At 40.7% G+C, this 25459-nt stretch overlaps 1 protein-coding gene and 1 long non-coding RNA gene across 2 annotated transcripts in view; both read left to right on the forward strand.

Annotated features, from left to right (window-relative positions):
- LOC138959325 (uncharacterized) overlaps window positions 1-25459 on the forward strand; it is a 282799-nt gene that overhangs the window by 254711 nt on the left and 2629 nt on the right. The window lies entirely within an intron of this gene.
- On the forward strand, window positions 261-24185 carry LOC138959320 (uncharacterized). The gene is made up of 4 exons (XM_070330748.1): window positions 261-496; window positions 14390-18951; window positions 19773-19984; window positions 21653-24185. Exons 1-4 carry the CDS (start codon window positions 469-471, stop codon window positions 21738-21740), a joined length of 4890 nt encoding a protein of 1629 aa, XP_070186849.1. The 5' UTR covers window positions 261-468; the 3' UTR covers window positions 21741-24185.

Raw genomic sequence — 25459 nt, forward strand, 5'->3', positions numbered from 1 at the left:
AAAATGCGTACTATGCGTACTGATAATAATAGTTAGCGCCAACAACTGGGTCATTGGGTCGCACACTCGCTGCCTGCAGAATGACAACCAATCCAAGTAACCAACGAGCACATTCGCCAATCCCAGCTGCCTTTCTGAGTTCCAACCAATCACGCTCGCTCTTGATGCCTGCGAACAACAACGACGACGAACTATTGAATATGGATGAGGGAGTTTAGACATTTCGACCAATCGAATGAGTGCAGTGGTTTTACGTCACATTTCAACATGTCGCCTACCTGCGTGCAAAGACAAGTAGCCAGGAAATCGTTTTGTGACGACGATTGCGGCGTTTTAACGATTAGAACTAACTAATTTTACGACGTACATGTAATTTAGTACGGGATTATATTCTCCTTGCGTTCGTGTGAGAATGCAGATCGTCGCTGTAGGATAGATCGAGCACAGTTCAGCATCGGTCCTTCCAAGATGGCGAAGGCGGGTGCTTCAAAGAAAGGTGGGTCTTGATTTGAGTAGTCTAGTCATTCTAAGGTTCTGACTCAAAGCTGTGTTTATGCATTCACTTGCAGTTATTGCATGACTGGTATCTATGCAAGATCTTTCCTCTGACGAGAGATCCATTATTGGGTGTGCAGATCTAGTGAGATCTTTTGGATTGGTCCTTTCCTTGATCACATGACACAACAAGGCTAACAGAAGAAGACACAGACCACTCATTTTGAGTGGATTTGCACAATACGCCAAAAAGGATTGAAACAAGGTCGTTGTCTTGTTCACAAGAGTGATAAAGTTAGTTTTCCACTCAATATTTGCAAATTATGTCCCCGAGTATGTCTCAGAGTCAGACTTTCAAGTTGGAACAGCAGACAAGTTGGACTTGGAATAATGTTTGTGATTATGTATGCTGCGCGCTGAGAGCACGTGTTGAAATATCTCATCGATGAGGTTGTGTCCGGGGTGTAGCTGAATACGGACTCCATATTTGAAAAAGATCCACCGAGAACTTTGGCCGTGCATCGCGGACACACACACACACACACACACAGACAGACAGACAGACAGACAGACAGACAGACACAAGTCGTATATGTATATATTAGAGATAGATGACAGTGGTGAGTGGATTTTTCGATAAATAGATTCGACCTTTGCACTTTTACAGTGAGGACAACTTACGGGTACATGCAAGGAAAGCCCACAACTTCTAAGGCAAACAACTCTGCAGAGTCTGCTGTGAAGGGCGACGGTAGTCTCCCTGTCACACTCGACCCCCTTTGAATGAACTTTGTCCCCAAAGTTCCGAACCATGGACCCGCCAAGCTTAGGTCCCTCCCAGTTGGAATGGGAACAGTACGAAAATGATTCAGTGGCCTGAACATTTCATGTCGAGTCCCATCGCTGTCGACGACGCCAAATGTAACCGAGTGCCGAAACACCACAATCACCTTTGAAGGCGAAGTCCACTCAAACGGGATTGAGAATAACTGTTATGGCTTCTCAAAGGAAGGCCTGAACATACAGACACACCAAAGCCGCCAGACCACATCACAAACAGAACTCTACAATCCACAGGTGTTGCCCACACACACACACACACACACACACACACACACACACACACACACACACACACACACACACACACACACGGAGAGAAGCCGTATATATATGTATATCTATATCTATAAATATATATATATAGAGATAGATGACAGTGTATTTTTCGCGTGGCTATAAATTGATTTCACCTTTTCACTTTTACAGTAAGGACAACTTACGGGCGCAAGGAAAGTGTTCTGGACAGTGCAGTTACATTCTAAAAATAGTAACGTAGTAACGGGAATATGGATTGACGCCACACGAAGGAAGGGAGATAAACGCTGAAAACACTGGAAAAGATGAGGAAGAGTTACTGGGAATGGATCCAGAGAAAAGCCAAAATCGGTTCAGCGCTGCGTGCTGAGAGCACGTGTTGAAATATCTCATCGAGCAGGTTGTGTCCGGGTGTAGCTGAATATGGCCACCAAATTTGAAACAGATCCATCGAGAACCTTGGGCGTGCATCGCGGACACACACACACACAAGTCGTATATATATATATATAGATACAAGTTTTATGAAATACAAAAAATTCGACATTATGAGGCAAAACCGGAAGTGAACAATTAGAAAACGACAATATATTCGTTTAATCAAACACGTATTTCTTTATAACAGTTTCATCTTTTGTATGCTGCATCTAATTGACATCTGGCAGGACAAAATTATCTTCTTCCAGGGCTGTGTTTATGTCAGCTTTTTCCCCAGTCGATCTTTTTCTCTTTTTTGCAGCTGATGCACATTGACTCAATTTTGTTTCATATGGCTGGTGTCTGCCAAATGGAAGTTACCAATATGAATGCCAAGTCAGTCCATCTATAAGAAAAATCGACTTGTGTGTGTATTTATGATTGCAATATTAACCTGGGACTGAATTATCTTCACTTATCGTTTGGAAGAATGACATATTTTGATTGCTCCCATGGGGTCGCCTTCACGCGGCGGGAGTGTTTCCACAGAGCTACCCCACCCCTTTACTTCTCTTCTTTTGTCTTATTTCTGCCTTACCAGTCCTTTCACCTATATTTCCTTCCAAGAAAACTCTCCCTACTATTCCCTGCAGATTTCCAATTCTTTTCTTGTTGTCTTATTTCTATCTGACTGGATCCATCACCTTTATTTCACTTACCAAAAGTCTTCTTTTCCACATCCTTATTTCTCTGCACCCTGCATGTCGTAAGAGGCGACTAACGGATTGTGTTTCTCCTTTTACCCTTGTTTAGTGGTTCTTGTATAGAGTGTGGTCAATGTTTGTGGGGATTTTGGTCAAGCAGTGTGTAAGAAGTGTTTGGTCCTTTGTGCTGGAGGCTTGCATTCTCCCAGTGGGGTCATGGGTTGTACTGCGTTGCAGGCCCCTGGAGCGATTTTTTGATTGGTGCTTTTGTGAACAAGAAACACTTAACAAGTGGCTCTATCCCATCTCCCCCCTTTCCCCTATCCCATCTCCCCCCCTTTCCCTCGTCGCGATATAACCTTCGTGGTTGAAAACGACGTTTAACACCAAATAAAGAAAGAAAGTAAGATATTTTGATTTTCTCAACACGATGTTGTACTGGCAGGTTAATGTCTAAAAGTATCAATAGGAAGAATGTTGTTTGTATATTGCCTGATAGAACAAAGCCTTAGCTTTTGTTTAATGTATAATTTACAAATGTTTGTTTACCGAAGCGAAGTATACGACGTTTATTTGTAACATACCCCCTGCGCCAAAACTAGGTTACAAAGACGCTCCTCACTCAAAAGCGGTACAACGGAGCCGTTTTTCGTCTGCCGAACATCGGCTGTAAATTGAATAAGCTTTCTGAAAAACATCATCTCTAACCCAACCCCGTCGGGTTGACCCTCGACTATAGCTGGGCGATGCACTTGTAAGGATGAAGGAGTAAATAATGATCGAACGGCGCTTTGATAAAAGTTCCTGTGCTTCAGACCCTATTTAGTTCCACATTATACATACTTTTGAAGTTGGTGGTCCCGGTAGAACGTCTTTTGGGAACCCGGCCTGAATAAGGAAATAAAGTTCCAAGAACAAACATCCCCACAGAAATTGTTTTCATAAAACTTGATTGCATAAACATTTTTCAAGCTGTTGAAGGAGCAATGAAGAAGAGCCATTTTCATTTCAATTCTAAGTAATTATCTTATTCAATACAACTTTCTGAGAGTGAGATACTTTTTACATTTCGTCAAGTTTTGACTAAATAGTAAATGTTTTAACATAGAGGTCCGAATCGAGACAGGGGTCATGGTGTTTGTGTCTGTCTGTGTGTGTATAGAGCGATTCAGAGAAAACTACTGAATCGATCTTCATGAAACTTTACATGGGAGTTCCTGAGAATGATATCCACATTTGTTTTCTCTCATTTTTTACATTTACTCAAGTTTTGACTAAATGTTTTAACATAGAGGGGGAATCGAGACGAGGGTCGTGGTGTATGTGTGTGTGTCTGTCTGTCTGTGCGTGTGTGTGTGTAGACCAATTCAGACCAAACTACTGGACTGATCTTTATGAAATTTGACATGAGAGTTCCTGAGAATGATATCCCCGGATGTTGTTTTCTTTTTTTCGATAAATACTTTTGATGACGTCATATCCGGCTTTTTGTAAAAGTTGAGGCGGCACTGTCACACCCTCATTTTTCAATCAAATTGATTGACATTTTTGTAAAGCAATCTTCGACGAAGGCCGGACTTCGGTATTGCATTTCAGCTTCGTGGCTTAAAAATTAATTAATGACTTTGGTCATTAAAAATCTGAAAATTGTAATAATTTTTTTTTATATATAAAACGATCCAAATTTACGTTCATCTTATTCTACATTATTTCCTGATTCCAAAAACATATAAATATGTTATATTTGGAAAACAAGCTCTGAAAATTAAAAATTATGATCAAAATTAAATTTCCGAAATCGATTTAAAAACAATTTCATCTTATTCCTTGTTGGTTCCTGATTCCAAAAACATATAGATATGATATGTTTGGATTAAAAACACGCTCACAAAGTTAAAACGAAGAGAGGTACAGAAAAGCGTGCTATGCAGCACAGCGAAACCACTACCGCGCTGAACAGACTCGTCAGTTTCACTCCGTTTTGCATAAGCGGCGGACTACGGTCATAGTGAAAAAATGCAGTGCGTTCAGTTTCATTCTGTGAGTTCTACAGCTTGACTAAATGTAGTAATTTTGCCTTACGCGACTAATTGTTTTGTAAATGAGACAATGACAAAAGGTGACGTTTTCATGTCAGTATGTCCCAAATGACATCACCAGTACATTTTTCATTCTATCTAATCTGTTTTCGTTCTATTTTTTCTAATAACATGCGTTAACAATTGATTGCCAACTGGAATGGAAGAGCACAAAAATTGTAACTTGATATGTAGTTTCTCTAGAGGGAAAACATCTTCCACTTTCATGTCAGTGTGTCCCGTGCAACATACATTTGCCAAACAGCTATGCGTAAGTAGATTATTTGTTAGTGGTATAGAACATACTGATCAACAATCAAAGTCAGTTTTCACATTCATGTTCTACCTATTTCTTATATGTTTATTCTTTTGGCAATGGTGAAATGTCAGCAATCGTGTGTCATTCGGGACAGTAGACATGACACCTGACCTTTTGTCACTGTCTCAAATGTCTTTGAGTTTGATGACATCATATCTGACTTTTTGTAAAAGTTGAGGCAGGACTGTCACACTCACACCCTCATTACATTTAGTCAAGTTTTGACTAAATGTTTTAACGTAGAGGGGGGAATCGAGACGAGGGTCGTGGTGTATGTGCGTGTGTGTGTGTGTGTAGAGCGATTCAGACTAAACTACTGGACCGATCTTTATGAAATTTGACATGAGAGTTCCTGGGTATGATATCCCCGGACGTTTTTTTAAGTTTTTCGATAAATACCTTTGATGACGTCATATCCGGCTTTTTGTAAAAGTTGAGGCGGCACTGTCACACCCTCATTTTTCAATCAAATTGATTGAAATTTTGGTAATGGGGAGAATGCTGAGAATATAGGGACTTGTTTCTATTTTTATTGGCTTTCTGCAAGGTTTGAGCATTTATGATTGTTAAAAAAACTTGTAGTTACTAAATTGCTGCAATTTGTGTTAAGTCTTAAATTGACAGTGTTACTTTCCATGCCACTGGAGGAAAATAGTTAAGCATGGGTATATTATATTCAGTCTACCCTATAGTTACACCTTTGTAGTTCTGTTCAAAGATGTGAATTTGCAGGGGCGTTCTGGCAGTAGTGTGTGAGCATTAAAGTAAGACTAAGACCTTGACGTTTAGCTGTTTTTTGGGAAACCTAAGAACAATAAAGTATGAATAAGACCTGGATTCTTTGCTGTTTTTAGGTAACTTTAGAACATTGAAGTAAAAATAAGACCTGTATGATTTACTGTTTTTAGGTAACTTGTGAACATTAAAGTAAGAAATAAGACCTTGATGTTTTGTTGTTTTTATATTTAGTCAAGTTTTGACTAAATATTTTAACATCGAGGGGGAATCGAAACGAGGGTCGTGGTGTATGTGCGTGTGTCTGTGTGTCTGTGTGTCTGTGTGTGTGTGTGTGTGTGTAGAGCGATTCAGACTAAACTACTGGACCGATCTTTATGAAATTTGACATGAGAGTTCCTGGGTATGAAATCCCCGAACGTTTTTTTCATTTTTTTGATAAATGTCTTTGATGACGTCATATCCGGCTTTTCGTGAAAGTTGAGGCGGCACTGTCACGCCCTCATTTTTCAACCAAATTGGTTGAAAATTTGGTCAAGTAATCTTCGACGAAGCCCGGACTTCGGTATTGCATTTCAGCTTGGTGGCTTAAAAATTAATTAATGACTTTGGTCATTAAAAATCTGAAAATTGTAAAAAAAAATAAAAATTTATAAAACGATCCAAATTTACGTTCATCTTATTCTCCATCATTTTCTGATTCCAAAAACATATAAATATGTTATATTTGGATTAAAAACAAGCTCTGAAAATTAAATATATAAAAATTATTATCAAAATTAAATTGTCGAAATCAATTTAAAAACACTTTCATCTTATTCCTTGTCAGTTCCTGATTCCAAAAACATATAGATATGATATGTTTGGATTAAAAACACGCTCAGAAAGTTAAAACAAAGAGAAGTACAGAAAAGCGTGCTATCCTTCTTAGCGCAACTACTACCCCGCTCTTCTTGTCAATTTCACTGCCTTTGCCATGAGCGGTGGACTGACGATGCTACGAGTATACGGTCTTGCTGAAAAATGGCATTGCGTTCAGTTTCATTCTGTGAGTTCGACAGCTACTTGACTAAATGTTGTATTTTCGCCTTACGCGACTTGTTTTTTTTTATCCAATTGAACGAAATTTTGATCAATCCATCTTCGACGAAACCCGGACTATGGGATTGCATTTCAGCTTTGAAGCTTAAAAAATGTATTAATGAGTTTGGTCATTAAAAATCTCAAAATCTAATAAAATTAGAATTTAAGTTATTGATCCAAAAATGAGTTCATCTTATTCTGTATTGTTCAGGCATGGGAATTGTCCGCCGAACGGCGGATTTCCGCCGAAATTTTTGTTTGTTCCGCCGGAAAAGCAAAAGTGTCCGCCGAAAAAATAAAAGGGGGGAAGGCACACAAAAAAAGCACCGGTTACTTTTGCCTTCGCGCAAAAGCCCGCGAAAACTGTCCGTACTTTGTTCACGCACTGCTACCGCCCGCCTCAGTTACTTCAACTTTGAGTGAAACAGCTCGCTGTTGATTCGCGGGCACGCTATAGGATTCGCGGGCACGCGACAGCATTGAACGCAGTGTACCAGTGAAAATGTCGATCGCGCGTGTTGTAAAACATGGTCAAAGATTCGATGACACTGGATGCGCGAACAAATGGAAATGGGAGTGGGTGTCGGCTGTTGTGGAAGTGAATAGAGACAAACAGCGCGTCGGCACCCGTTTTAGAAAAATTGATGTCCGTGGTTCAGCACAGTGGTGTATCGTCTGCAACACATACTAACTGTTACTGGCATCTCCGCAGGAAGAAGCACATTGAAACGTGCTCTTCTCTGAAGGACAATCAACGTTTGCCAGGTGGGTTTTTTTCTGCTCAAGTAAGGCACAGTGCTCCTGAATTGTTTGATTTTCCTTCGATTTTATACGGCAGAAGAAGAACAGATTTTAGCTCAAGTCAAGCAAAGAACACCGCTCTAGATCTGAACTTTGCGCATCTGTTTCAGTTTTTCTCCATTCGAATGTCACTGTGCTGATCGTATTCGTAATCTTCGAACTATATTTACCAAATTTAAGCAAGGGTTGGAGCTGGGCTGGTACCCAAACCGCTAACCCACAAATCGAAGAAAAATCTATGTGTTGAGCCTTATTTTCTTCTTCTTTTTTGTATACTTTTTTTTAAAACTCCTTGTAAGAGATCATGGGAAAGTAACTTAAGTGGGCAATTCTTATTGGTGAGCCTTTGTAACTTTTATGTTTGAAAATAAACCAGATTGTGTTACAAGTTACATTTTCCTGTTTGTCTCAACAGATCAATTTTTTTAACAAATTTTAACCATATAATACATGTATATATTTTTTTTCTTCAAAAAATCAAAAATTGGTACTAAAAACTCTGATTCTAAAAACAGAATTTAATGGCAAACTTGGAGCTCAGATGACACCAGATTGCACCATCTGGGTTCTTTGGAGAAAAAAATTTCCGGGGGGGCATGCCCCCGGACCCCCCTAGTAAGGCTAGGCGCTTCGCGCCGTCGACTTGACGCTTCGCGTCTTCAGTTAAAAATTTTCCGCCTTTTTTACAATTTTCAATTCCCATGCCTGATTGTTTCCTGATTCCAAAAACATTTAGACATGTTGTGTTTGGATAAAAAAAAAAAAAGCTCAGAAAGCTTTTCTGCTAAGCGCAAATGCCACTGCACTCTACTGGCTTGTCAATTTTACTACATTTACCATGTGAAAAGTGTCACTGTCAGCGATTTCCTTTGCGCGGGGTTCGACGAAGCTGTATTGTCTTGGTGAAAAAATGCAGTGCGTTCAGTTTCATTGACTACATGTTGTAATTTCGCCGTACGCAACTTTTTAATTTTATTATGAAAGCCAGAACTCTGTGAGTTTGATCGAGGTATGGCAATTAACACTCTAGAGTTGTCAATTCTATCTGTTAACACTCGATCTTAAGAGTTGCAAGCCATTTTTGGAATGACTTTGACAGGTCTGTGAGAATTACACAAATTCATGGTTTATGCAGTATTCCTATGGTTGTGAAATTTGACAGTATAGCCCAAAAGTTTTTGTTTAAACTTTTTTTTACACTCACAGTTGGGGCAGGTTTCCCAGTCTTCAGTGTTTGCTATGTCCTCGACTTTGATATTCAAATAAATTTAAATGCCTCCTTTTATTTTATTGACCTTTTTTATTGTGAATTTTTACTGATGCATGTTGAATGCCACTGTATTTGTAATATATACGAAAAAGAAATTTGATCGAATTCAAGTCAAAGTTTGTCTTCACTCAAAATACTGCGTGTGAAAGAATCGTTCTGGTTGTTAGATATGAGACATACATGATTGCCCTCTTTAACCCCTTCACTGCCACAGTATAACAGCATTATCCGAACGGTCTATGGGAAAGAAATGTGTTTAGAACCCCTACAAGTACTTGGACAGTGGTTACCTCCCATTTAGTTTTCAGAAATGTCCTGAAATGTTGTTGACACAAATCCCACGTATGAGATACGGTTATGGGCGTAGAACAAACCGAAAATGACCACGTATTACATACGGGGTGGGCAGTGAAGGGATTAAACCATGGATGGGATTCTTCCGGAAATCCGGATGCGTAATGTCTGTGGTGACGGTTTTTTGGTTGTTGATTATACAAATCCTTCAGCTTCTGGGGGGCCCCAGACCCCCCCTTAACATTCTTCAGCATTCATGACATTTTTCAGTCCCACCGGTGTTAAACACACAGGCGCCAGAAAACAAAATACAAAGCAATCCAGTTACATTTACATTAGAAACTAAAGAACAGATATAATATACATATATATATATAATATATATATGTAGACCCTGACTTTAAGAAAGAAAAAAACAATGAATAAAAAATTGTATCGTTGAACGTGAAGTGTATGTGAACTAATCAGTTCAGTTTGAATGACTGCCCAAACGTTTTAGAAAGGTAGTCATTTTTGTCAAAACATGACATGGAATGGTTTTAAAAAGCTTTCGTCAGCTTATTTTGCTAACAGTAACATGTGACATGGTAATTTTGTTACTCGGGCAGGGTGTCTTAATATTTCTCACGACCTGAACAAGACAACTTGTCTTGCTAATGTACTATACCCAGCATACAGAGCGAATTTACATGTTACTCCTCTTCTCCTTACTTATACCTAAATTGCTGCTTGTACCACTCAGCTTATGATAATGGTTTGCTTGCATTATGATTGCTTGATTTTTAATTGCTTCTGGGCAATATTTCTTGAGAGATTAGCATCAAATTTGATAGAAGTCTATTTATTGTTTTAAGAGTGTTAACAAAATTCAAATGTTTCAATATGTAAGGGCCTGCATACAAGTTTTTTCTCTCGTTTCCTTCCAACTCCAAGGGGATGTAAGTTGTAACGCTTTAGTAAAAAACTTATTTCATTTTCAAAGGTCTGTGTCAAGATTCTTCTTCTTCTGCGTTCGTGGGCTGAAACTCCCACGTACACTCGTGTTTTTTGCACGAGTGGAATTTTACGTGTATGACCGTTTTTTACCCCGCCATTTAGGCAGCCATACGCCGTTTTCGGAGGAAGCATGCTGGGTATTTTCGTGTTTCTATAACCCACCGAACTCTGACATGGACTACAGGATCTTTTTCGTGCGCACTTGGTCTTGTGCTTGCGTGTACACACGGGGGTGTTCGGACACCGAGGAGAGTCTGCACACAAAGTTGACTCTGAGAAATAAATCTCTCGCCGAACGTGGGGACGAACTCACGCTGACAGCGGCCAACTGGATACAAATCCAGCGCGCTACCGACTGAGCTACATCCCCGCCCTGTGTCAAGATTGATTTTGAGATAACAAAAATATATTAAAAAAAATCTGTGATTGAAGACTGAAACCTGCCTGGAGCCAAGCACACTGCAGGGCAAATTTTACTAGAGCTGGGTTCGGTTTACATACGAATTTCCTTCATACCACTGCGCCACTTGTTTGCTTAGTTTTCATTGTAACACTCTTACAGTGGCACCATTTCTGAGCTCAGGTGGCACCAGATTACACCATTGGCATTGAGCTTATTTGGTCAACAAAAAAGATACAGTAACATGGGGCGGTGATTACGACGTGGTTGAGGGAGCATGCCAACCTGACCTTCGCGCCTTCAACTTCCTCCCATCAGAATTTTGTTTTGGAGTTAAATATTAAATAGTCTTTTTCCCTGGCCAAACTTTGCGAGAGTGGCAAATATTTAACAGACTCCTGGTCCTGGCTTACATTGTTGGGGTGTTTTGCTGCTTATGGTCACGCATCTTAAGTACCACATGTAGGTATAACCAAAATAATTCTTCATTTAAAAAAACAAACAGAGGTAGCGAGCGCACCACGAAAACAGTGTTTGCTCAAAACAGGGGACACGCCTATTGCTAGAAAAATACGTACACTTGATGAAAGAAAGTTGTGGAGAAAGTTTCACACAATGTTTCGTGATCAGAAAAACTTTTGTGCACCAAATTTCTTTCAAAGTGTCCTGTTTTCTCAATAAATAATGTTGAAATTTGCTGAAAGTCAATGAAACAGACTATAGTTTTTGAAAAAGACTTAAGTATATTTTTAGATTTATGAACAATTCTGTATGATGCTAGATATGGCTTTTTCGATCTAACGTATGAAAGAACCCATTTTTATTCAGCGAATGAAGACATATTCCCAATTAAAGTGGTTTCGTTGTTTGTAAAATCACTTGATAAACGTTGTTGCATAAACAAATTCCAACATCTTTTGACGTCATGAGTTTACGTAACCATTTGATCGAAAAATAGTTAGTGACTGACATCGCTCAAAATGGCTCGGAAGTAGCTAGGTTGGTGTGTTTCATCTGCATCTGGAGTCTTTCGAACACTCTGGTGCTAATGTAAGTGATCGGTAAGAGTAACAAACGAACCATCAAAAAATCATATTTTCAGCAGGGCGCACTCTATTTTTCACATCTTGATGATCCGGAATATTGACAACTGGGCCACAATGACGTTTCAATAAAAATGCGTTATTATTGTCTTTCTGTGCTTTTAAGAAAACAACAAAGTAAAACCCACCTCGTCTGTCCATCACACTCCAACATGCCACTCTCCTCTCCGCCATCAGCATTTATACTCACCAGTGTTCTTTGAATGGTTCATCTTTTGTGTTTCACATGCTGGTATTTTGTTGTTGTTGACGTTTAGTCCATTTTTTACATCTTTCAAATAGACTGGGAAGCAAAAAAAGGGTGATCATTGATGGTGCGAGTGTATGTGTAAAGCGATGATTGCGAGACAACTACTTGACAGATCTTCATTAAAATGTACATGTATACAAATTCTTTTAGTTAATATCCCCAGTTTTTTTTCCCCCTTTTTACATTTAGTCAAATTTTGACTAAATGTTTTAACATAGAGGAGGAATCGAGACGAGGGTCGTGGTGTGTGTGTGTGTCTGTGTCTGTGTGTCTGTGCGTGTGTGTGTGTAGAGCGATTCAGACTACTACTGGACCGATCTTTATGAAATTTGACATGAGAGTTCCTGGGTATGATATCCCCGGACGTTTTTTTCAGTTTTTCGATAAATACCTTTGATGACGTCATATCCGGCTTTTTGTAAAAGTTGAGGCGGCACTGTCACACCCTCATTTTTCAATCAAATTGATTGAAATTTTGGCAAAGCAATCTTTGACGAAGGCCGGGGTTTAGTATTGCATTTCAGCTTGGTGGCTTAAAAACTGAGTGAGTTTGGTCATTAAAAATCGGAAACTTGTAATTAAAATTATTTTTTTATTAAACGATCCAAAAATAATTTCATCATATTCTTCGTCATTTTCTGATTCCAAAAACATATAGATATGTTATATTTGGATTAAAAACAAGCTCTGAAAATTAAAAATATAAAAATTATGATCAAAATTAAATTTCCGAAATCGATTTAAAAACAATTTCATCTTATTCCTTGTCGGTTCCTGATTCCAAAAACATATTATAGATATGATATGTTTGGATTAAAAACACGCTCACAAAGTTAAAACGAAGAGAGGTACAGAAAAGTGTGCTATGCAGCACAGCGAAACCACTACCCCGCTGAACAGGCTCGTCAGTTTCACTCCGTTATGCACAAGCGGCGGACTACGGTCATAGTGAAAAAATGCAGTGCGTTCAGTTTCATTCTGTGAGTTCCACAGCTTGACTAAATGTAGTAATTTCGCCTTACGCGACTTGTTTTTCTCTCCAATAAACAAGTCGCGACATATTCGGCTTTCATTGAAAGTTGAGGCGGCACTGTGACATTTTTGTCAAACAATCTGACTGTGGGATTGCATTTCAGCTTGGAAGCTTAATAACTTCTTAACCCTTACACTGGTGCAATTCTGTAACACACGTTACATAGCCACTGGTGAGTTAACAGAGAGAAATTTATCATAACGAAAAACGGTCATATAGGTTTTCGCATCCATGGGAGGCAATCGGAACCGACCAAACAGACTAAGCCAGTAGCACGACATATGTTGTGACAACCAGGTGACAGTATACGTAAAGTAGCACGACATATGTCGCGACAACCAGCCTGAGGGTTAATTAAGTTGTTCTTGAAGTTGTCATTAAAATCAAATTTTCACTTTTCAACAGTTTAAAAAATGATTGCAATGTATTCCTCATCTAACCTGAATCCCAAACTACATAGATACAGGGATGTCGTTATGCGTCGCACATCGGTCATTGTCCGATTTACTGCCGCAAATGTCCGATTGATATGGTCAGATGTTCTATCATACTTCGAAAAGCTTGGACAGAGTCCAATTAAATTTCACTTGTCAATCACTCAATCAATATGAGGCTTATATCGCGCGTATTCCGTGGGTACAGTTCTAAGCGCAGGGATTTATTTTTATTTTTATTTTATGCAATTTATATCGCGCATATATTCAAGGCGCAGAGATTTATTTATGCCGTGTGAGATGGAATTTTTTTGTACACAATACAGTTCACACATTCACATCGGCCAGCAGATCGCAGCCATTTCGGCGCATATCCTACTTTTCACAGCCTATTATTCCAAGTCACATGGGTATTTTGGTGGACATTTTTATCTATGCCAATACAATTTTGCCAGGAAAGACCCTTTTGTCAATCGTGGGATCTTTAACGTGCACACCCCAATGTAGTGTACACGAAGGGACCTCGGTTTTTCGTCTTATCCGAAGACTAGCACTTGAACCCACCACCTAGGTTGAAAAGGGGGGAGAAAATTGCTAACGCCCTGACCCAGGGTCGAACTCGCAACCGCTCGCTTCCGAGCGCAAGTGCGTTACCACTCGGCACCCCAGTATCTGTCAAAAGCTTAGACTGCATTCTTTTTAGATCACAGATCTGGGCCGTGCCAGAATTCTACAGCTATGTACTCAGGAGCACAAGGAAGACATAGGGCATCAGATACATTGAATTTTTTTCTTTGTCTTTCCAAGACTAGTTTTACAAAAGTTATTTGTTTGCACTTGAGGAAGTCAAGTGAGCTAACTCTCATCCTTCCTTTTCAGATGACAAGAATTTCTACATCCTCTACTGCTGTACCAACTGCGATGAGAAGTTTGGATCAGAGGATGCTCTTGAGGACCACATCAAGACTTACAAGCATGATAATGACACTGCGTGGATCAAACAGGAACCAGGGGAGGAATACACAGAGACCGCTGCACCCTCGCAGGAATTCAGGGAGTCTGTCTCTTCTCTGCCTGTCCTTGCTCCCAGTGTCAGTCAGTCTCAAACAGTTACTCTACTGCGAGCGGTCAAGACTGAATCAGAACAGCCAGAGCCTGTACCTGTGTCTATTTCTGGACCCTTGTCCCTGCAGCAATGTGTTCCTCCACCGGCATTCACCAAGCAGGCTATGCCTCCCTCTCCTGTGTTAATGTTGGCCAACCAGATGGCAGCCCCTCAGCTCATTGGCCAGCCAAGCGTGACAATGGCACAACCTCCACTGGCTCCAGCAGTTTTTCATGTGCCATCTTCCCAGTTCATTGCACAGCCTCAAGTGCTGCTACCACAGTATATGTCATCTGCTCCGATGGTGTCTCCACAGCTGGTTGTTCAACCACAGTTGTCTTGTCAGCAAGTGCCAAGTGCTGAGCCTTCAGGGCCAAAGCCACAGTACTACAATGCAGCATCGAGCCTGACGGCATCTGAAATTCTACGTCAACGCTTCCAAAAGACACAGAGTCAAGCTCCTGCCAAGTCCAGTGCTCAGTCTCCTAGGTTGAGCAGTAAGGGTTTGCCGCGTGGCAAGAAAATGTCACCCGCTCCAGGTCCTTCCAGTGTCCGAGCGATCCGGCCCAAGGAAACAAAAATGTGTTCCATAAAAGTTCAGTCCAAATCCAGTTCAGATCCCAGCATACCCAAGATTGAGAGGGTCTACTATACCTCTAAGGCTGACAGTGCCCCTGTTACCGTAACTCAGACTTCGGTAGTAAGCAATGTACAAGGCATAAAAGAGCAACAATTTTCAGGACAAACTTCAAACCCACAAGCCAGCAAGCAACAAGATAGTGATACCACAGAGACAGCAGTAGTCGCAAAATTGCAAGCAGGAACTGGTAAGGGTGTTGCTGTTGTTCATCCACAGGCACAGCAGAACATAGTTCAGGTTTCTCAGTCACAGCAACCCATCCAACAGACCAGACAGGTCCTGATTCAAACCTCTCAAGGGGTTTTCCAGATTGCTCAACCATTTCTGCAAAATCCACAGAACTCACTTCAGTATATGCAAACTGTCCTTCAAAACCCCTCATCTCTGCTTCAAAATAACCGGATGCTGCTTCAACAGAATCTGCTCCAACACAACCTGTTCCAAGCTCAGGCTGGTCAGCAGAATTCGCAGACTTCTCAACTGCTGTCTGCTCAGGGCATGCCACCAGTAAAACCACAACAAATTACAGTTCAAGCATCCCAGAGCGCAGGGAGCACTGTCTTGACTACTCAGCCTACCCCAAGGATGGTATACATTCAGTCAGGACCTGCTAGTGCTACTGCTACCACTACCACCTCATCTCAGAAACACCAAAGTGAGACTGGGATAGCTTCAGCAGTGTCGGAGAATAAGCCTGCAGTATCTTCCTCTTATCCAGTTACAAGCCTGGCACAGTTGGTGCACAGAATACCACAAGCTGGAGCAGTAGGGCAAATGCAGCCGCTGAGAGTGGCACCTCCTGCACATGGCCCTGGGTACATGTTGATGTCTGGGGGCATCAAATCACCTGAGTCCACCAGCAGCCAAGTTAGTTCTGCAGATACCCAAGGGAAGGACTCTTTGCCTGCTGCCACCACCTCAGGTGCTGCTAGCCTCACGGCAAGCCAGGTACAAGGACTCATCAAGCAAAACCCTTCTAGTGTTGTGCTTTTGCCGCCAGTCTTGGCACAGGGGCATATTCTAAGTGGAATCCACCTAACACCTCCAAATCTGAAATCTGCCATTGTGCTGAGTGCAAAACCTGGTGAATCAACGACACAGCATCAACAGCAGCAGGTGGTCAGCAAACCAGAGTTAAGCTCTGAACCCAGATTTCAAGATTTCCAGATTGTGGGACGCAAAGGGAAAAGACAGAAGGCAGGTGACGATTCCCCTAAAAGAGTGCTGGACTCCAGCCTTGTCAAAGCCTTCATCTCATCTTCACCTGACAAAATAGCGATGGATGTTGCAAGGCTACTGTTGTTTGGAGACCGTACTAAGGTAATTAAAGAGGAGGGTCCAGTCGTCATTGAAGATGGCAGAATATTTGTCCCAGTTGCCTACACTGGGCCATACACACTGAGACAAAGGCCTTCAAAGAAAAGGATTACCTACCAAAAGCCATGGCCATGGTTGCATAGAAAGAAGACTTCGCCCATGAGTGAATCGGTGGAAAAGGCAGATGATATCAAATCTGTGGAAGAGGTCTCAGGTGATGTAAAATCCATGGAAGAGCTCTCAGATTATTCCAAAGAGGAGGAGATTCAACCTGCTCCATCCCGGACTATCCACCTTTCTGGTGATGTGTGGATTTTCCTGGACAAAGATGGCCCAAAAGTTCTTTGGAAAACTGAAACAGAAAAACCACAGGTGTTGTTTCTTCCCTTAGACTACAAGTTACCCGTAGAAGCTGTGTTGCAAATCGCAGAAATGTTGAAAAGAACGAACATTGAATTCCCTCCAGGGCTGCTCAGCTCTCCTCCACCATCACCTCCGCCACATATGCCTTCTGTTGCCTTCAGATACAACAGGAAGGAACGCTGTCAAGAGGACAGATTGCTCGTGCAGAAGGCGGTGCAAATTATGTCAGGAAGGAACGTGCACATTTTACCCAAAAGAGATGTGCCTGTCACTACTAGTAGTACTACTGCTGCTACCCAGCCTGCCCCCACGCCTTCTCTGTCTTTGTCTGCTTCTCTGTCTCTCCCTACTCCTTCCCAGGCTCTTCCTACTTCTTCTCTTCCTCTTGCTATGCCATCTTTGCCTAATCCTGCCCCTTCTCTGGTTTTTTCTACTCCTTCTCTGCCTCTGTGTGCTCCTTCTCTGCCACGTCCTCTGCTGCAGTCCCAACCTCTCGGCCACCAAGTGCCTTTTAACTTAACAGCAGCACCTGTTCCCAGACTGCCAATGCCCACACTGATAGCAGCAATGTCGTGTCCACCTGTCGCTCCAGTAGGACCTGCAGTTGCGTTGGGTCCAACCTCTGTTTCTTTGGAACAAGAAAAGAAGGGCAGTGGCACGCCTGTTTCTGAGGGTAAACCATCTGTTGTGGCGTCTCCAGCTTCAAAGTTGCAAGAGACTAGGAAAGATCAGAGATACACTTTGCAGCAGTCACAGCTGACGGTAAACGCTGATGCTAACACCGTGAAACGAGCCCTGGAAGTGTTTGTGAGACTGGAAAGACTGACCCTGACTGAAAAACTACAACAGCAAATTCAGTACTTTGTCCATGCCCCAAAAGCAGTAACGCGCAGGACTGATCTTGCAAATTTACAGGGTGAGCTTGCAGACTCTGTGACGGGTCAGAAGAAGAGCAGTCGCAAGCCAAATTGGCTGAAAGATTTGATTCAGACAAACAAACCAGAGCACAGTTCAGAACAAGAAGCTGAAAACACATGCAGCACATCTAATCATACTCATAAAGTTGGTGAACCCTCATGGAGAGGGAAAAATGAAGTTGAAGACACCGGTCCTGAAAACATTAACACAGAGGAAAGAGGAAAGCGGAGAAAGAGATTATCAAAGGACAAGGAGTCGGATGAACATTTTGAAGGCAGAAAAACAAAGAAAAGAAAGACAAGGCCAGACCTTAGATTGGAAGATCCAGGGCAAACAAGTGTCAGACGAAGTGTCCGATTTTTTTACAAACCTAAACGAGACTACAGCACACTGGACAGTCACCGAGACAGCGAGGATGATATGGAAATTCAGATTGGACATGGAGTGTCAAACATGAAAGACTCTCCTTCTGTCTCGAGAAGCTTGGGCAAACATGGTGGATGTGATGTCTACATTGAATCTGCTGATAGCATAGAGGAAGAGCAAACTGAAGAAGAAGATATTCCAAATGAAGTTGACAACGTGAAGGAAGATCTTGAGGACAGTACACTTTCGTGTGAAGAGTTTTTACTTCGGCATGAAAAAGATTTTCAACAGGTGGTAATGAAAGAACTCAGAGCCAATGAGACTACAGCACAAGGCATCAGTGATCACATCCTGTACTTCTGCATCATCTGTGGGTCTTTCCAGAGTCGTTCCGGGGAAGAGCTGGTTAGTCACCTCAAGCTGCACTACCTGGGAAAACTGGACTGCAAAGAGTGCAACTTCAGTGCAGGTTCCGAACAGGAGCTGCTGGAGCATGATGCACTAGAGCACACTGGGAAGCCGCTGTACCACTGCAAGACTTGCCAGACGTCATTCTTCAACCAGGCCATCTTCCAGAACCACCTGAAGCGCCACACTTCTAGCAACGTCACCTGCAAGGTGTGTCAAGCCCAGCTGCCCAATGATGGAGCCCTCAGTAAGCACATGGAGACGCAGCACACTCAGGAGTACCTCTGCCAAATGTGTGACCAGCGCTTTGTTAGTGAAGACAAGGTTAGTTTACCTGTTAGTTTGATACAGTGGAGTCCACGCGTTCGTTTGAATCAATATTCTCCTCAGGCAGTGAAGTCTCCTAAATTGCTCAACACTGTGGACAGTCCGGAGTGCAGTTATGTCCCGTGAATGAGCGAGTCAAAGTTTTATCGTGAAAACGGACGCTTTTCATGCACCTCCCGCTGTTAGTTTGCCTCTCTCTATGGATTATATTATGAAGCTATTGAAAACATGCAGAGATTGTACTCTCCAAGGAAAGATCGATGGGACGATCATTTGAAGGTGATTGGAAAAACTTGTCTTGAGGCCATTTAGGGTTGAAAACTCTACAGCGAATTACTGATATAACAAACTAAAATGTATCTCCCTTGAGATTCGTTGTACCCCGACTCCACTGTAATGATATGGCTTGAGGCGTAAGGGGGGGAAAAATCTCCTGCCCGTCACTCGTAAACACAAGTTTTGTTTGATCAGTAACTGACAGCTGAATATAGCTTGTCCAGGTGTAAGAACAAAATCAGTAAATAATGAAAAACCCATTTCTAAATCATAGAAAGGTACAAGACAACAGCTTTGATGTATTGTTTACCCTTAGAGAGGAATGACATGCCATTTCAGGCAAAGTCACCTGTAGTGAACATTTCACATTTTCAACTAGTTTCTCTTGTGCATTTGTTATGATAAAATGATTGAATAGTATGTTTAGTATTAGTATGGTTAAAAAAGAAAGAAAACGCATGAAAAATACAGAAAACCATTTGTATCTCATTAGGTTTTGCAGCTTCATACTTCTGGCTGACTGGAAGTGTTCTTGTTTGCAGTTGCGGCACCACTACAGAGAGTGTGAGGAAGGCTACCAGTGCTGCCTATGTCCAGTGAAGATGATTCTGTACACTGACCTTCGTCAGCACATGGAGTCCAAGCATAATCACACGGACCAGCTCCTCGTATGCACAGGCAAACGTTGCGATGAAACTTTTCTGACTGCCGAGCAACTCCAACAACACAAGGCTGTTCGACCTAACTGCATCCTGTAAGTTTATGCATGTTAATAAGTCTTGCAACACTGTGTGAATTGGGTTCAGCTGCAGAATTCCTGTGTGTTTGTGAGAGAGAGGGAAAGAGTTCAGTGTGCTTTTTGACTCAATTGAGTTATCAGGTGGGTTTAACTCTTTGATTACAATAAGAGGTTGTTTGGGCAGACCTGTTTACCCTTACGATTTTGGCGTAATTTATTACGATTTTCTGCAAAAAATACGCCATTCCGCTATCCGTGTCAAGACTACGATTTTCATTAAAAAAATAAAAAGTAAAAAAAAAAAAATTTATTTTTTATTTTTGAGTCACTTGAGAAAAAGTGACTATGTAATCGGTCAGTGTTAGTCTGTCCGGCCGGCCGTCCGTAGACACCACCTTAACGTTGGACTTTTCTCGGAAACTATCAAAGCGATCGGGCTCATATTTTGTTTAGTCGTGACCTCCAATGACCTCTACACTTTAACGATGGTTTCGTTGACCTTTGACCTTTTTCAAGGTCACAGGTCAGCGTCAAAGGAAAAATTAGACATTTTATATCTTTGACAAAGTTCATCGGATGTGATTGAAACTTTGTAGGATTATTCTTTACATCAAAGTATTTACATCTGTAGCCTTTTACGAACGTTATCAGAAAAACAAGGGAGATAACTAGCCTTTTCTGTTCGGCAACACACAACTTAACGTTGGGCTTTTCTCGGAAACTATAAAAGTGACCGGGCTCAAATTTTATGTGAACGTGACTCATTGTGTTGTGAATAGCAATTTCTTCCTGTCCATCTGATGCCTCATATAATATTCAGAACTGCGAAAGTGACTCGATCGAGCGTTTGCTCTTCTTGTTGTTTTTATCAATTCACATGTTTGGCATTGTTTTTTTCAATGGCAAAATGGGGTGAAAAAGCACAGGACTGACCAGAGATCTGTCTGATGAGACGCTGGAGAGCCTTATTCTAGTGGTGAAGTCTCGCCCTCACTCATTCGGCAAGCGCAAGTTCAGTAGAGAAGCACTTGACACACTGAAAAAGGCCTACTACGAGCAAAAGAAAAAGAATCAGTGATGCATGTGCTTTTGATGTGATCTTCTTTGAAATTATGATGACCACAAAAACTGACTGATGTGTTTTGTTTGTGAATGATGGATATATGTGCATGATTGCGTTTCGCAGACACAGTTGTCATGTGCGTTATAATTGGCGACGAATGCTGGATGATTACTATTTTTGTGCCAGGATTACTATTTTTGGGGCTGAGCATTACTCCAAAACACTTACGGGGGTAAACAGGTCTGTTTGGGCCAAGCTTGATTCAGAAAAGGAAAACATGTTTTTGTTGTTGTTCATTTTCTGTTTTTATTCTTGTATCTTTTCTCATTGTGCATTTGTTGAGAAAAAAGTTCATTCATAAGAGAAAACTGGAAAATAAAGAGAAAAACAAACAAAAGAAAAGAAAAATGAAGCAAAAGGATAAAGGCAAGTCTTCAGGTCTGAAAAGGGGAAGTCTTAAAATGGAGGTGAATTTTAAGATACTGTCAAAAAAAAATCTGAAAGACTAGGGTCATTAAATAAAAGGGGGATGCTCTTAAAATGTGGGTTTAAATGTAGTACATGTAGTGCACACTTAGAATATACGATACATTGATTTTTCAATGTTCTTTTGTGGGCAGGACTGGGCAACATCTGCAGACTCCACAGTGGGACAGTTTAGTGGCTTACCTGGGGAGGCATGGGAAGAACTTGGGCGAAACAGAATGACCGTAGTGTCTTGTCACAACACACCATTGAATGGGCTCCTGCAGATTTCACCTTGGGACTGTCATTTGGGTTAATACAGTGGTACCTGTGATGTGAGATCCCTCGGATGAGAGTACGCCTTCCAAGAAACGACACCTTCTGCAGTGTTTTTGGTCTATTGACTTCAAAGAAGTAAACTTGTCAAGACTGGCCACCTGTGGTGTGGGGATACTTTAATCTGGTCCGACGTGTGTCCTTTCATTGCAGGTACGGCTGCAGTTGATTTTAATGTGTGCAGAGACTGGCTGTAGATTTGTGGCATTAAAAGTTATTGATCGCGTCATCCGTGTCAGGAGTATCTTAGTTGTCCATGGTACGTTGTGGTCAGTCGGTGATAACTGTTACCCGATCACTCACCCTGCTCTGTTGCTTCAGTTTGCCAACTTAAGATTGCTTTTCCTATGTGAAAAACACTGACCTTCATGAGAGTAACACACACATACACACACACACAATCTCACACACACACACATACACACACACATTTTTAGAATCGCTCAAAAATCTGTTCTATTTTGACTGACACAAGATTTTTTGTTTGTTAGATATACATACATGTACATTTCTTTTTGTCACTCTTATGTACAAGCAGCATTAAAACTAACCCAGCTTATGTTGCCAGAAACATAAAATGCTTGTATGTGAGCTTTAGATATATACTGAAAAAATGAAGAAATTCCCTTAAAGGTCCTTGTCTACATTTTTATACCGAAATTGCCATTTGACCATTACAGTGCAGAGTCTATTATCTACAATTATCAACAATACACCCCCTTTCGATCAGGAAAGACAAAGCCAGTGTAGCCGTTTGAAAATTCATTGTAGTATTCCAGCGTAGTACTCATAGTAGGATATCCTTATTTGAAAAATGCCAAGCGCAAAACTCCTCTCAAATCCCGTGCATTTTGTGCGTTTAAAAAAAAAGCGTGGACAGCTCCATTGTAAAACTGTTGCTGCACTTGTTTGAGCGTGGCTATAAGCATAGTGACATGGATTTGATTGGTCAGTATTTTTAGGCAAAGCACATGTTCTCAGCAAACAGAAAACAAAATATTGGAAGCGTGAGTCACGCTACCCAAAAATAAAATCTTTTTTTACATATATTTTTTTTTCTATAACTTTTTTCCCCATGGTTCATTCATCATCTGGCATAACTTTTTAGCGAAATCTAACCATAAGATTATTGAAAAAAAGGAAAAATGTAGACAACCACCTTTAAATTGTACAGTTTTGCAGTCTTTGGTAATAGCAGGCACTTGAAATTTACTTCTTGTTTTGAATGTGTGTATGGTGTGTTCTGGATCTTACTGTGATAACAATTGTCTTGTAAATATAGGCTATTTGATAGGTTGTTGTCAGACCAGCTTTTGTCAGTTGAGGGGAGCATATCATCTTCTGTTTCATCTTTATTGACCAGGGCCAGTGGCCGCGCTTAACAAGATGTAGCAGAAGGCGATATGCTCCCCGAGGACTGATCAAACAGCTGGTCTGCCAGAAGCCACCAAACATAGTTTTTGTCATCATTTTGTTAGTGTAAAAGTACATGCACAATGAGGGAGCCATGTTGTGAACCTAGTTTTTAAGATGCAAGTTCAGGGCCCCAAAGCACGTTGGAAGTTCAAGTGATCACGTTATACTTGCAGGTGATGTCAAACATACATTAATACTTTGCGTCGCTTTTTTTACCATCTAAAATGCAGAGAGCTGCCACCATATTTGCAAATTCAGTAAGCTTTTAGAATGTGCTTTTTATATTTAGTCAAGTTTTGACTAAATATTTTAACATCGAGGGGGAATCGAAACGAGGGTCGTGGTGTATGTGCGTGTGTGCGTGCGTGTGTGCGTGCGTGTGTGTGTGTGTGTGTGTAGAGCGATTCAGACTAAACTACTGGACCGATCTTTATGAAATTTGACATGAGAGTTCCTGGGTATGAAATCCCCGAACGTTTTTTTCATTTTTTGGATAAATGTCTTTGATGACGTCATATCCGGCTTTTTGTGAAAGTTGAGGCGGCACTGTCACGCCCTCATTTTTCAACCAAATTGGTTGAAATTTTGGTCAAGTAATCTTCGACGAAGCCCGGGGTTCGGTATTGCATTTCAGCTTGGTGGCTTAAAAATTAATTAATGACTTTGGTCATTAAAAATCGGAAAATTGTAAAAAAAAATAAAAATTTATAAAACGATCCAAATTTACGTTTATCTTATTCTCCATCATTTTCTGATTCCAAAAACATATAAATATGTTATATTCGGATTAAAAACAAGCTCTGAAAATTAAATATATAAAAATTATTATCAAAATTTTTTTTTCGAAATCAATTTAAAAACACTTTCATCTTATTCCTTGTCGGTTCCTGATTCCAAAAATATATGGATATGATATGTTTGGATTAAAAACACGCTCAGAAAGTTAAAACGAAGAGAGGTACAGAAAAGCGTGCTATCCTTCTCAGCGCAACGAATACCCCGCTCTTCTTGTCAATTCCACGGGCACTGCCTTTGCCACGGGCGGTGGAGTGACGATGCTACGAGTATACGGTCTTGCTGCGTTGCGTTGCGTTCAGTTTCATTCTGTGAGTTCGACAGCTACTTGACTAAATATTGTATTTTCGCCTTACGCGACTTGTTTTCCTTTAAATTGTTTTAATACTTTTACAATTGCAGAGCTTAGTTGAAAATTTACCATGAGTTGTCAAGGTAATTATCAACATTGCTTGGGTCATTAAGAGTGAATGTTTACAGTTGTTGTCCTCTGAAAGAGGAATCCAAAGAGGCGATGGTACCACATATTAAACAAACAGCCTAATTGGCTTTCACAATCCATGTTTCACCTGAATCTCACACCCATTCACTACTTGAAATTGTTACAAATGGAGAATGTTTTTTGTTTCTCAGCTTCTTGATTGAAAACACATGAAAATGATGACAATCATTAATGGATGCACCTGTTCATGTATAAAGACATACATTGTCTTACTTTTGAAAGGGTTGATGACTGTATTGGGTTTTAAAGTTCATCCTGAGAACCAGATTTTGTTTAATGTTAAAGCTATTTTCCCCTCTTATCGCAGTAAGAATAGTTAACAGCTGCATCTTCCTTTGTTGTTGCTTTTGAATATTCCAAAGTCATAATTGTGGAAAAAGCATCACATTATCAGAAATTGTATCATGGCACCGGCCAGTGAGTTTTGCCGAGATGTCTTTTGTGTATATTTGTGTGTGTATCTACATTTATTCTTGAGAAGTTGGTAGTGTTATATATACACCCAGAACTAAGTTCCTGGCAACCTTCCGGTTTTCTTCTGCTGATCAGAAGCAGATGTTGCAAGTTTTGTTATTGATTAAATAATTATGGTTACATATTGTCATATATATTAATTTGTTGGCGTCAAACGCATGCAGCTAGCTATAATTTTTACCAGAAAATGTGTGTGTGGTAGTGGGTATACACCATGTTTCTAAAAAGCAGTGCTATGAAACAGACTTTTAATCAGTGTATATGTTACAGTAAATTCTCAAAACCAGGAAATTTGCCACATTTTCATTTGTTATGGAAAAGGATCCGTTGTCTGGAACCACGCATGTTCCAGCAGCAATAATAATGTCATGTACATGTACTATGTTATGATATATACTGCTTTTTTCCATCGAGTTTATAAATAAAAATAAAAGTAAAA

This window comes from Littorina saxatilis, linkage group LG2 (genome assembly GCF_037325665.1).
Source record: "Littorina saxatilis isolate snail1 linkage group LG2, US_GU_Lsax_2.0, whole genome shotgun sequence".
Lineage (NCBI taxonomy): Eukaryota > Metazoa > Mollusca > Gastropoda > Littorinimorpha > Littorinidae > Littorina > Littorina saxatilis.

Bases quoted from the DNA above. Each gene is read 5' to 3' on its own strand.
- LOC138959320 (XM_070330748.1), top strand. From the start codon at position 469: ATGGCGAAGGCGGGTGCTTCAAAGAAAG. The intron at 497-14,389 runs GTGGGTCTTGAT...CTTCCTTTTCAG, and splicing joins GGCGGGTGCTTCAAAGAAAG to ATGACAAGAATTTCTACATC. The intron at 19,985-21,652 runs GTAAGTTTATGC...TTTTGTGGGCAG, and splicing joins GTTCGACCTAACTGCATCCT to GACTGGGCAACATCTGCAGA.